This window comes from Talaromyces marneffei, chromosome 5 (assembly GCF_009556855.1).
Source record: "Talaromyces marneffei chromosome 5, complete sequence".
Classification (NCBI taxonomy): Eukaryota; Fungi; Ascomycota; class Eurotiomycetes; order Eurotiales; family Trichocomaceae; genus Talaromyces; species Talaromyces marneffei.
The window spans coordinates 1,728,294-1,741,535 of NC_072352.1; the positions used below are offsets into that span (position 1 = coordinate 1,728,294).

Genomic DNA, 13,242 nt, shown 5'->3' on the forward strand with positions numbered 1-13,242 from the left:
GTATATAGTAAGGAAGCGAGTGCCTTGGTGGGTGAGCTGCATAAATAGGCGCGGCGCTGTAGGTAATTACGCGTACATGTAATACCATGTAATACCATGTACGATGCTCCCAGCCCCGCGTTACATCTCTGCTTTGACCTGCCGGAGTATGGAATAGTATGGAATTCTTGGCGCATGTTTACCTCCTCGTGGCAGTAATGTTACCGTTATCACGACGCATAAGTTACTGATACACCCAACATACACGATACGATAGTCCTCCTCGCTATCTCCAAGTTGATCCTAGTCTGGATCTGTTCTTCCCAGTTTGAAATCCAATACAGCGACCTCAACCACCTTCCCAGCCACATTCTGTAACCACGAACAATCCAAGAATCAACACTTGTTACGATACCACGACAATTTGCTCAGCCCGTTACGATCATCTCGGCGTCGAGCGCTCTTCCACTTTCTGGTATTCTGCAAGATTGCGGACCGAGGTTCTGTGACATTCCTCAACACGGCTGTCGATTATTCAACCTCCGACGACCTCTTGATCGAGCCGATGATAAATATCCGTACGTCCAGCTCATCGGCTCAGAAGTTGTGCGATAATTATGATATTTTACTGTCAGACACGGCCTATTGTTACAAGAAATCTGGGCTTACAGTAAATATCAACTACATCACACGACACTAGCTGTTGATGATACCACGATCGAGCTTCCAACGACCCAGCGACCGACCTGCTTTGCAACTTCGACCTCACATGCTATTCTAATTCATTTAATCGCTAGTCTGTCATGATGCAGGCAGATACATTTCACCTACTGCAGAGCGAAGCCCCGCCCATTGAATCTTGGGACGACGATGGAGACCTCCAATGTCTCGACGACATACAATTCCATGCCATTTCTACTACAACATCCGTGACCGGCTCCTTGTTTCGATCCGGCCATCGTGATTCCATTTCGTCGCGCCGCTCAATCCGTTCCGATGTCGAATCCAATGCCGGCGATGAGGACTGGCAGTTATTACTCCGAGACAATGATGAAGCAGGAACCGAAGAGGCGATCGCCTCTGCACGCAACGCCGGCATACCGATACCGAACAATGTACCCAAATCGGCCCTTTTGTCAGGCTCAATCAAGAAATTACAGTCGAAACAGAATAAGAAGAGCATCATTGATGATTGGTCGGAGGATCTTGAGTTTCCAGATGCCGATGTGGAATTGTCTCTCAAATCGAATGGACAAGAGTCATTTCCAGAATCCATACATCAGATCCATACTCCGTTGATGGCGAGTCCGGCAAAGACCAGAGATTCTGCCGAGAGCCCATTCAGGGTTGTGGAAACTACTACACCTCAATCAACAACCGATGCGAAAGATACGATTCAAGGTCTCGGATTTCACGACATCAAACAAGAATCACAAGAATTACCAACAACTACTACAAACATTCTATCAAACTTGAACCTGCCGCATACTCCTTCTATTGGCAGTCACTCTCCTGCTGTTGGAGTCGCAAGAGATGTAGACGATGACTTTGAGAAGGATTTCGAGTTTCCCACTCAGGAGATGACTCTTAAGCTTTCTCCACCGCCCAGTCTGCCAACCATGATACCTAGCATCAATGATGATATCTGGGACATCGGTTGGGCAGATGGAGATGGTAATGGACGCTTCGGTGGCGTAAAGCGAGATGGGCGTTCGACACACAGTTCATCGGTGTCGGCATTTAGTCCCAGTGCCTCTAGCTGCCTTACTGCAGAAACTGAAGATGACATTCTAGATGGACTGATCCTGCCCGATGGACCGTTCAATTTTGAGGACAATCTTAAGAAGAGAAAAGTCCTTCGACCAGATGCTGAGGAACCCAGTCCCAAATCCCAGCCACCCTCCAACAACCACAAAACTTCCGCAAGCGACAACTTCTTTGATGAATTGGATGTCGATGATGGAAGTGTGTTTACATCACTGAAGGCGAATGTGAACCGAAATGTCAAACGCAAATTGGATGCTCGTCCAATAACGCCTAGTCGCTCAGAGAAAACGATCACATTCACCAACAAGGCACCGTCCGTTGGGACCAGAATTCCACGACTCTCTAGCCATAATAGGAGCCGCCCCAGTCTGGAGCCCGTCGCTGAAAGTGGTAACCCTCTTACTCAATTCAGGAGACCGCAATCCCGCCTCGCGGCGCATAGCAACCGAAATTCTATCGAAAGTATACATACATCTCCTCCAGTTACTCCATCGTGTGGTCGAAGATCTCTCGGTGGCCGGATTTCAAGAGAAGGCATGAACAGTGACCGTGATCTCTCCTCGAGTCACGCACAGCTTTTAAAGTCAAAACGCTCGGCCCCCGCGATACGTGGACCTGAAGAATCAGCGTCCGCCGCACCTTTCCAGCGACCATCGTCGAGGCAAGAAAGCGCATTTATGATCCCTAGTTATGCTAGACCAAAGACCCCTGTCGATAGATCGACGGATTCGAGACTTGGCAGCCATCGATCGCAGGCACCTTTTCTACCTGCTGGTGCGTCACAAAGCCAGTCTCATCATGCAAGTCTCAAGTACTCCCGGCATTTCCGTCGATCCGACTCAGAGACGTCTCAAGATTCTACTATTGGACAAAAGTCGACCTCCCGTCTTTCACATAATCTACGCTCCGACACCCACGGACTCCATCATGTCCATTCCGCCAGCGAGGGCTCCAATATTGTGGTTAAGCATCCAGTGACCCGACCGACCCGTCGGCGAAACTACGGAGACGGAAACGAACTAGAATCTTTTGATGATCTGCCGACATCTGCCATTGCAGAAAGCCAATTTATCAAAACTCCGGTAGGCCATGGCCCCCCCAGATCTGTACGAAGCCGACTGGCACAATCTCCAACCGCCTTACGTACCGAAACGCCAGTTCCTACCATGACATCCAGCGCCCCTTCTCGGCCCAGCTCTTTCAAACCTCGATTTGCAAGAGATACCAATGCCTCAAGAATTGCACGAGAGCAGAGGATCGCCTCACTATCTCTACCTTCACGAAACCGAGATAGCACGCCTCTCGCTCCTTTGAGCACCAATTGGAAGGGACAGCAAACTCCCCGACAACCCGATTCCATGCTAAATGCAAGAAGCAAGAAGGGCAAGGCATCCCGGCCTGGAGGATCTAAACCACAACTGATCAAACCAATGGGGGTTAGTGAAGCAAAGAGTAAGCTATATCGCCTCATTGCTACCATTTTGATATGAAACATTCTAACTCGCCTCACAGATGTCCAAGGTATGCAATATAACCCCAGCACCTACCGATGGGAAGGCAACGAAAATGAAGTTGCGGAGTTTGACTCCATCAACATCCCCAAATCTCCCAAGGTAGCGCCAGCACTTATCACAAGCGTCGGAACTATCAAGGGTGCCCAAGTTGTTGGTGGCATGGTCTTCGATCCTCAACGGATGTGCTGGCTCAAACTTGCGTCCACGCAACCCGGCGCAGATAAGGTGGCGGTCATCCATGACGAGCTTGAAGACGTCTTTGCAGGGTTAGAGGACCTTCAGGAAAGGCCGGGACCCAAACACCGAAGAAACATCTCGGAAGCATCTGTCCCAACAGAGGTCTTTGACGATCAGAGCGGTGATTCATCAGAGGAATGGCCAATCACCGAAGAGTTTGACGTAGGTCCTGAGTTTGTCAAACGTCAGAGAGCCGAAGAAGACAGATGGAAACGGAAAGTGAACAAATGGGTGTCGTCTGAACGGCACAAGCTTGGGGATGGCTGGCGGTGGGCCATTAGGGATTTGGTTCCTGGTGCGAACTGATTCGAATGGCTTTTTTGAACTTTATTCTTTTTTAGCGATGTGTTACATTTCGGACAACTTGCACCTTGTTATACTATGACGAAGTTAACGACCACGAAACAGAAAGAGGCATTTTTAGAAAACGGCAAGCTAAAGACGCTGTGTATGCGCTTCTTGCCTATTGCATTGCATCAACTTTTCATGAACCTTGACGAGATGACGACCAGCACACGAATTGGCGGGTATACTCCTGATTGTTATTGTTTCCTCTTTCTGTACTTTTTTTTGCTGTTTACGTGCAGCTATGTATCATGTTTAATCGCTTTCTTCATTTACCGGTCTCTAGGCTGACCGTTTTCGAGGAAACGGGCTTGGAGGTTTCTGCTTCTCGCTTTACACTGTTGCTTTATTGTATATGTACTTCTAGTTTCTGATTATTCGTCTCTTGAATGGTTGAGGCCCTATGACCTTTTTCTCGATTTCCGTAGTTATCAGATATGAGGTATGCATGAGAGTTGTATGCGAGCTTGCTGCTTTCAGTAGTTAATTGTCCCATGCCAAAGCCCTCGCCTATTCGGCCATAAGATATCATGCATATAGTATAGCACTATCATTCGTGATATATCATGAATTCTCTATCCTATAACTCTATGTAGATATCAGTCGATGTTCCAGACCTCAATAATACCGATTGAAAACCCCCATGACGCCGAGACCTAGCACTTGAGACCAGGATAATAGCCTATTGGGGTTTAGTGAAGACTTAAAGAGGCAGAAGAAAAAGAAAAGTGGCTACATGAAGTACTCCAGTCTAAACAATCGGAATGTAGAGGGACATTGAATAGAAAAAGGTTAATCTCTTCATGCACAGCATAATGCAAGCAGAAGGATCCGCTCCCAGTTTTCAAATCTCGGCCTCTTTCTGTGTCACCCAAAATCAATACATGAAGATTCTAATCGAAGTAGTATCCGTGGCTCGGAAGGTAAAATCGAAGAATTATCATAAATGGGCGAACCAATAATGGTGTGGCATCCCGGCCATTCCGGACGTGCATTCAGGCAGTGTAATGTGGTTGATATGCTTAATCAAATGACGTCGGATATGGATATATAATCCTCTATTCAAGTACCACATCGTCCTCTGGGGATTCATTCAGATGGCTTTCTTCTTCTCCGAGTCATTTTCATGGTTGTTTGCTCAACTTGAAGAAAACGGAGAAAGTCCCTATTTTTTTCCCCTGTTGTGTTTCGGACAATAATCGCACATGATTGAACGAGTGCACAGTTATCGGCGCGTTGGAGGGGACGACTGACGTCATGCGTAACATAATTACGATTAAAATGACTCGAACTTAGACTTTGGATGTCATAATTGATCATCCTAAGGATTGAAATAACGATTCACGGATCGACGTTCTAGGGTTTGACAACCACCGAGCCCTAACTCTATCAATTTCAACCGACGATACGTACGTAGTAAATGATATGACATGCATCTCAACAACCCGTTGGACCTAATCGGAACTTTTTGCCCCAACTAGTAGTCCACCATAATCTGGGCGGTCTAGAAAATTCCTTGGGCCTGAGTTTCCTATGTTTCATCAAGAACTGGCCAACTCTATAGTGGAGAGGGGGGGGAGAAACATATTTCAGGCTTACAGTACACAGCCAACGGGCAAGTTTGCGCAAATCGTTAACGATTGTTCAAACAAACGAACGGGAAAATGAGAATCATTGAAGAAGAATGGTGGTACTATTGTTCCTCGCTGTATGACGAACTGGTATGACCATTCGGATGTCCAGGAACAGAGAAAGCCCAATAGTCGGCTACTATCTTCCAACGGATATGCAACGACTGGTTCCTCCTGTAGGCACTTGGGGCTTCTGAAAAGGCTATTCTGAGACTGCAAGGCTGCATGACACGGCGTTGGTCGAGGCTGTTTGGAAGGCTGTGATTTCGGTAGATGAACAGGCTTCCTTTTTTTTTTTTTTTTCCAGACGATTTTCTGTTGAGTAGAATTTCACAGTTCTCGGGGCAATATCGTACAGTATGTTATGCAGATATAGGCTCAAATGTCCCGAGGGGCTCTTTGCTTGATTAGGAAAGTTATTATAATTGAGACGTTCGTCACAGACTCTTATCGAGTTTACTGATACGCATTTCTCGATTTATTACTTGTTTAAGTGCTGAAACCCAGTTGCCAGAAGAGGAAGGGAACCTGTGTCATGCCAAACCCAGATATTACACAGTATACGCAAGTTTAAGAATGCCCCGAGGCTTTTATCCTCTGCGAACCTGAGTTCAGCCCGAATGGGATTGACAAGGCCACTTTGATAGGCAGGTAAAGCTACATGGTTAGTCGGTACGTCGTCAGGTACTCTTTGTAGGGTTACTGTTACAGTAATGTTAGGGCCCGACAACAGCCATGATCACACAACAGAACATAGATATTCTTCAACCCGATCGTACAGAGTCAAGAGGCCACACGGTTCAGCGCCCATCGTATCAAGCGAGCTCATGGGAAATCCAACATACATACCCAGCCCTCATCGGTTCGGGCGGTAAAGGGCAAGAGAAAAAGCAATTAAGACGCACTCATTCCTTAACACCCACCCCCGGCTAGCTGACAGACTGCAGAATCAGAAAATGAAACTATTGCTGCACGCGATACAGAATTAAAAAAAAAAAAAAGAAAGAAAAGCACTCGTGACATGGCCGCCACAGCCGACTGCGTACAACAAAATGTGTCATGTCAGCACGAAATGAGAAAACAGAAGAAAAAGCAATGAATGGAAATAATTGAAGCCTGACGAAGAAGGCTACCCCACCCAAGTCAGATATTGGGCGACAAGTTGCAAGCAAGGCTCAAGGCAGTCATTTATCCTGTCTGTCATGTCAATAATCTGTCCACAACGATGGCTGGGTATCGATCGACTCGTGGCTGTCCCGATAGGACGCTAACTTTACCATCCGGACAACAGATGGGCGATGGCAGGAGTCGAAGTGTATCAACGTGGCAAAGGAGGGGTGAAAAGCAAGAGGCCGGGGCGGTTGTACCTGGTCTAATCTTCCTATTTGTTGAAACCATCCCAACATGTAATGACAATACACCAGCCTCTTCGACTGTAGACAATCGTGGACTAATGAGGGTGCTTGTTTCAGACCCCATCTCAACGCTCATTGGGCCTTTGGCTTTCAAGATGGCTGTGTATGCTTGCCAACGCATCCAATGGCGATGAAGCCTACATGCCCTGCTCCTTCATAAACCCTGGCTACTATCTCTCCACGTTATCTTCACTCTATACCAAGTAATATCCGGAGTGGCTACAGGCATTGCTGCCAATGTCCGAAGTAGAGACAAGCTGTATCCAAGCCATGCGCATCATCTTTTCTTTGCATAGAGATACTCGATAATACCGCATCCGGTCAAATGGGTTAGATGTGTACCTGACAGAGGAATTGATAGTACAGCATGCAGCTAGACAATCAATGACATCTGCTGAACCGCAGCAGTGTCTCCCAACATCATGGTTCTCCTGACTATGTACCACGCACGAGTTTCATACTTCTTCTACGAATGAGGTCTTACTTCATGTCTCGGTTCTCGTGGTTCCTATGATGTCTGGTTGCTAACAAACAACTCATCCTCCCTCACCGACTTTGTGTTGTCGTCCCAAGTATATCATATTTTCTTCATTGCTTTACTTCTCCGAAGGACTGCTGCGAGGCCGATCTGCATCTAGCCTCACTTGCAAGGTCAATCAAACTGCATAATTTTGCCTTCTATCTGTACATATACCGTGGGATGCCCGTTTCTGTCCACCATCACAAAAAAGTTATATATGACACTCAACACCCGCTGAACAGGTCTCATATCCACTTTCCCCTTGTATCATTATACTTCCTGTTTGCTTCACTGCAGCTGTCTATTTACCTATCGCATCTCTGATAAGGTGATCCGTTCGTTATATATAGATATATCTCTCCTGATACTATACTATACTATACTATACACCTTGACTCTAGTCAGCCTTCCAATTTTGGCAGATGAGCGAGGCTGGACTATTCGGTACTCTATCAACCCCGTCATGAATGAGTACAAGACACGACCTTCACAAGAGCAGCATTATCACCACACAAGCGAATCCACATCAATGGCGACTGTTTATGAGACCACCGCAACTGCAGAGCTTCCGTATCACTCATCCGGAACGTACAATGTGTTACAGCCTTATGGCTCATATTCCTCTCATTTACCACCGTATTTTGAGCCCCAAGCTTCCATGGGACTTCAATCACCCGATATGAACACGGTTCCTTCTCTACGTCATGATCAGCACCTCAGCCAGCACCATCATCATTATAGACAGGGAGGATACACCGGATATCCCGTAGAAATGTCATCGACCCGCTCTGCGTCGATACGCGGCATACCAGAACATGAAATCGAAAGCCAGGACTCGATAAATGAACAGACAATGTCGTCTGAGCGCATCAATCCACCGTTGGAAGGATTTCCGCAGGTTGAAGAATTTGATAGGCTAATGGAAAGGTAAAAAACCCCTTTCCAATTTCTTGGTTTTTTCCTTGGCTCACTGTTTAGTTATGTCAATGAACTTTCAGTAAAGAAACAGGATAAGGCGTTGATTAATGCCCAGAGGGCTCAGCAAATCCGTATTGTCCTGACGGATCCAAAAGATACCAGTGTCGGATCAGCTCAGTTTAGGTGTGTATTCCTTTCAGTGTCTGATATCTCTATATCCCGGAATGCTAAGTCTTAATGTTATCAGATTTTGGGTCAAGAAAATGTTCAAGCTTGAACCCGCTGATAGCCGTCTTCCCACTGTAAGTTGAAATTTGAAGCAATCCCCAAGTCTCGGTATTGACTTTCCCAGAACAGGAAGTGGATATGTCATGAAGGGAAACCAGTCGCCATTCGGGAGAAGTTGTTCAAGATATTGACCCGGGCACATCAGCAATGTCAACATGGGGGTCGCGACAAGACATCAGCTCAGGTCCGTCAGATATATTCATGGTAAGACATGCCAAGTTTATTCCCTCGTTTATCTGTATAGCAGATGGAGAATCCCTGTCAAACAGTCATTTCTAATATGCACTCTTCTTAAGGGTACCGAAAGAATTGATATCCCGCTTTGTCAAGATATGTCCAACATGTCAAGTTCGTCGTGGAGGATCACACCTTTCACCTCCGGATTCTAGGCGAAACTCTCCCCCTATGGAGCTCAGCAGAGGCCAGCCACCACAGTCACCAGTAGCTTATATGCGCGCACAACCAGTGCCGCCGATGGCGTATGACGAGTATCGAAGAAACTCCTCGTCTTCCTCATCGTATGGTTATTCCGATAGCAGAAATCGAGAATGGGGAGCATATTTGTCCCCTACCTCCCGCCATAGTGAAACAGCATGGTCCCCTCCCCCTTCCCACCATCAGCATCACCATCATCATGGCGGTCGCCAGGATACAGCAACATCGTCCCCTCCTTCGAGGTCAATGGCAGGCGAGAACTCTACGTCTCAAGCGCAGTATCTCTCGGGATATGTAGGGACTCACTCAAATAGTCGATATCGACCTGGGTACTGATACCACGGTCATGTAAAATCCGTGTATGCATGCATGTCTGTGTTTTTATATCAGAAGAATGTTTTATGGAAGACTGTCTTTCAAATTCGGGCCGGCTATATTTGATTTAGCTGTGGATGGGGTTTTAGGGTTATGATCAAACTGGATTGTTGATTCTGTTACCGTATGAAAATGTTGTATGGAGAAAAAAGTTCTTCGATTTATTAAGGGATAAGGCGAGCAGTCAAAGACGAAAGAAATATGAGCTCGGTGATCCCCGAAAGCTCAGTTACATGGTAAAACCAAGGAAGGGCACGCATGACCTTACATATAGCTATAACGACAGATTCTCATTCATGAGTAAAGTACATATACTAAAAAGGACCCATATGTGTACATAGGGGGCAATAAGAGCAAAAAAGTTTTTCCTCTATCGAGAAAGGCGGATTGCACAACTTATCGTTCGTCAATAACAATATCACCATCAGAGGTGTAAAGTGGTATTTTTGTTGAACCCGAAAAAGAAAAACATCAAATTTCTTTAACCATTCATTGCTCTACTCTGCTCATTTCGTTCTCTCGCCACCGGCTGCTCATGGGGATCGACTGCCCGTAGAACAACGACGAGAAACGATCAATTCATGATGGACATGAAGGTATAATCGTAATAAAGAGGTAATCCAGGGGCGTTGGATTCGTCCAGTCAAGATTTAAACAGGAAGAGCAAATTTCTTTCCTTTCATCACCCTATTGGAGAATAAGCACTTGGCTACAACGAGCTCAGAGAGTAAGATATCCAGAGCAGATAGATGACTTACTTCGTGTAATAGATATAGAAAAAATCCGAATAGAGGACGGTCTGGATAATTCCTGCAAGGACAGGGATCGCATGGAAAAAGCCCTCGAAGAAATATCTGTAAATCCAGTTGGGAATATATAGCGCTCGATAGAGGCCCAGCGCAAAGAGATAGTGGGTTGTAATAGTATCTGCCTCGCCGGTTCGTTGTAGCATAAATAACTGCGGCAAGATCGCAACGGATTCCAGCCAGATTGAGAAGGTCCAGAGAATCTTTTGGAAAGTCAGTGCAATTGGTCACCCCGTCATCACGCACACAAACTGACCTCAGAAATGGTGTAGTGCTGAGGAAAGAGTATGGCTAGAAGCGCACTGAAACCAAGAAGGTATTCCACCTTAAAAGTGTCCGTATTTGGGTCCTGAGTCGGTTTGTAGTCATTGAGCATGAGATAGATGGTATAGAACGAGGAGCCGATGAAGAGAATCTTGAAGACGGTGTTATATAGAGAGTCCGTGAATGTCCAGAAGAGATCTGCACTCATCCCAGTTAGTTACTGTCATGTACCGATGTTTCCACGAGTCCGCTTTCAGGTAACAAACCTAAGTAACGCGTTACAAAAACGATCAAATATAATACTTGTGATTTAAACGACAGTCCCGAGCAGCTCTGTAAAGCAGGTGTAAGTCAATTGATCCTCGAGGCATGTTCAATGGAAGTGCAGTGGTCGTTGACTGACGCTGGTTGATTTCATCTTTTGTAGAAGAATGAGTATAGATATGAGATGCGAGAAATCCGCTGTTTAATATCAAACAAAGTTAGACTCTATTTGACCCCAGTTCTCCCTCGGCAGTCACTCACCTAGAAGCCTGAAGATATTCATGTTGAAAGTCGAATCGCAATGCGATCAAGAATGGACACGTTTCCAATGAGACGGAAGGAAGGAGAAGCAACTTGCTAAGGGAAACTGTGAAGTGCTGATTCGTAGAGCCGGTACGAAACAATCGAAGTGTAGTTATAGGTTGAGTGCTTTTTTAGACAAGCTAGATTGGTAGACGAGGCACAATTGTTCAAGGGAGGGACGAGAGAATTGTTGACAGAGAAAAGAGATACGTATATCTAAAAAAGAACGCGGGTGCAGATCTACCCTACCCGCCAGGTGGAGCGGCAGGGCGGCAGGGCGGCCGCGCGGATCTTGGAGCTCCCCGAAATGAATCAGCAATACTACGTACTCCGTACAAGATGAGCGTTGCTATCGAGTCGTTTGCATGATGGATTGCAGAAAAACGTATTGGGTATCATACTCGTGATTGCGCTAAATATACATACATCTATCGTACATGGCTTAAAGAACGTGCGGGCGTATCAGAAAGCACAAAACCTAAAAAGCACTACTACTACCTTCCAGCCTATCTTCTTCAGTCATTCGTTGAAGGTGGATTTCGGCAAGTTCACTTCGCAGTGCGTTGAGAGCGCTTTCGCGCTGCAGTCGGTCCCAATCCCGCAGCCCCTGTCTTTTCAGCAGCTGCTTCTCCACTGCTTGTTCCACCAATTTTTCTTCATCTGCCTTCAAGTTCACAAGTCTCTTTTCAATCGAAAAATCAAATGCTAGTGGTAACAGTCTCCCACCGTTTATGACCGTGGGTAATGTGGCTAGATAATTCACCTTCGTACTCCGCTGGTGACTGACCGGGACATTGTTGCTATGTCGATACGATGCACGATGAAGGTCATGAGCTGGAGGACTGTATGCATATCTGTTCCGGGGTCCCGTGGGCGGTGCATGTGGCGCATGTGGTGTAGACGGAGCACGTCTTGGTGTTGAAGAGGCTGACCATGTCGGGTCACGACTAGAATAGCCGGACGCTCCTCGAGGCTTCGTTGGAGCAGATAATAAGGATACATTAGATGAACGATTCTGAGAAGATGATGAGGTGGATCCATTAGGTGCAGTGGGAAAGGTTTTGTCTTGCGAAATTCGCGATGTGTTATATCTAGAATCTCTTAAACCATCGTCTCGGTCGTCGGATACAATGCCTGCACGGTGAGATCTCGGTGACCTACTACGACCAGGGCGATCGCGGTCTGTAGCTGTCCGATCCACAACCTCTTGTGAGGCATGGTGTGCTGCGGTTGTCGGAGCGGGCACGGGCTTCTCAAACTCTGAAGATGATGGCGACACGGTTGTAGATAATGAAGAAGCTTTTGCGATGTCATCATTTGGAAGCCGCCGAGATGATACGTCCTGTGCAGGAGATCGGCTTTCCCGACCCGAAGACGGAATCCGGAGTCGCTCATTAGCAACAGGGGGAGAAGATCTCCGCGAAGTAGACCCCGAGTTTAAGGCTGACGTATAACCCGATGGTACTCGCTTATTAGGTGACACTGTCCGATTACCCTGACCGGGGTCAATCCTGGGCGAACGTCCACCACGGTGTGGGCTTCTTGAACGAGCTGGCGGGCGGCCATACGAGTCACTTTCCTTGAATGTTGATCTTGGAGGCGGCGAAACATCTGCACGCCTTCCATGCGATGGCGAGGGCGGTCGACCTCTCCTCGGGGACCTTGGACCATAAGGAGCCCTGTAGTTATCACCAACGCCCCTCGTTGGCTGATCGTAGGATGATCGCTGATTATATGGCGAGCGAGATCTCCATGATTGAACAGGGGATGGGGGGCGATCGCGCCGTGGAGATCTGGGTCTCAAGGGCGAGCGTGCGCGCTGAGGTTGACGGTAAGATGGTGGACTCCGCGAACGACGGAAACCAGGAGGCGATCGGCTTCGATACCTTTCTGAAGGATGACCACCACGGGGTGCCCAGGTATCGGCGCCTAACCGTGGAGGTGATCTATTTCTCGGACCATGAGGCGGAGGAGGGGAGCGAGGTCTTCGTACGCGACTTGGAGATCGTGAACGAGAATATCTGCTAGAGGGACGATAACTTTCGCCGCCTCGTCGCTCTTCGAATCTCATTCTAGGGTGTCCTTCAATTCGTCCAAGGTGGAAACCGTCTTATTAGTCCGTTGTGGTGAAATTAACGAGTGCCGTGATGGTTGCGAAATGAATCTGAGCCCAGCTCTATA

General features: G+C 47.1%; 4 protein-coding genes across 4 annotated transcripts; 2 read left to right on the forward strand and 2 right to left on the reverse strand.

The window, feature by feature from the left end:
* Positions 1-785: 785 nt before the first annotated feature.
* Positions 786-3,803, forward strand: EYB26_006951 (uncharacterized protein; the record flags this gene model as incomplete). Its single annotated transcript, XM_054266224.1, has 2 exons — positions 786-3,198; positions 3,259-3,803. 2 exons carry the CDS (start codon positions 786-788, stop codon positions 3,801-3,803), a joined length of 2,958 nt encoding a protein of 985 aa, XP_054122199.1.
* A 4,068-nt stretch (positions 3,804-7,871) lies between these two features.
* On the forward strand, positions 7,872-9,385 carry EYB26_006952 (uncharacterized protein; the record flags this gene model as incomplete). Its single annotated transcript, XM_054266225.1, has 5 exons — positions 7,872-8,335; positions 8,387-8,509; positions 8,574-8,628; positions 8,679-8,818; positions 8,911-9,385. 5 exons carry the CDS (start codon positions 7,872-7,874, stop codon positions 9,383-9,385), a joined length of 1,257 nt encoding a protein of 418 aa, XP_054122200.1.
* Positions 9,386-10,074: 689 nt separating this feature from the next.
* EYB26_006953 (uncharacterized protein) lies at positions 10,075-11,041 on the reverse strand (the record flags this gene model as incomplete). The annotated part of the gene is made up of 6 exons (XM_054266226.1): positions 10,075-10,111; positions 10,183-10,433; positions 10,487-10,692; positions 10,761-10,827; positions 10,898-10,956; positions 11,020-11,041. 6 exons carry the CDS (start codon positions 11,039-11,041, stop codon positions 10,075-10,077), a joined length of 642 nt encoding a protein of 213 aa, XP_054122201.1.
* A 498-nt stretch (positions 11,042-11,539) lies between these two features.
* EYB26_006954 (uncharacterized protein) lies at positions 11,540-13,132 on the reverse strand (the record flags this gene model as incomplete). The annotated part of the gene is made up of 1 exon (XM_054266227.1): positions 11,540-13,132. The coding sequence occupies one exon, from the start codon at positions 13,130-13,132 to the stop codon at positions 11,540-11,542; it is 1,593 nt and encodes a 530-aa protein (XP_054122202.1).
* Between the last annotated feature and the right edge of the window lie 110 nt (positions 13,133-13,242).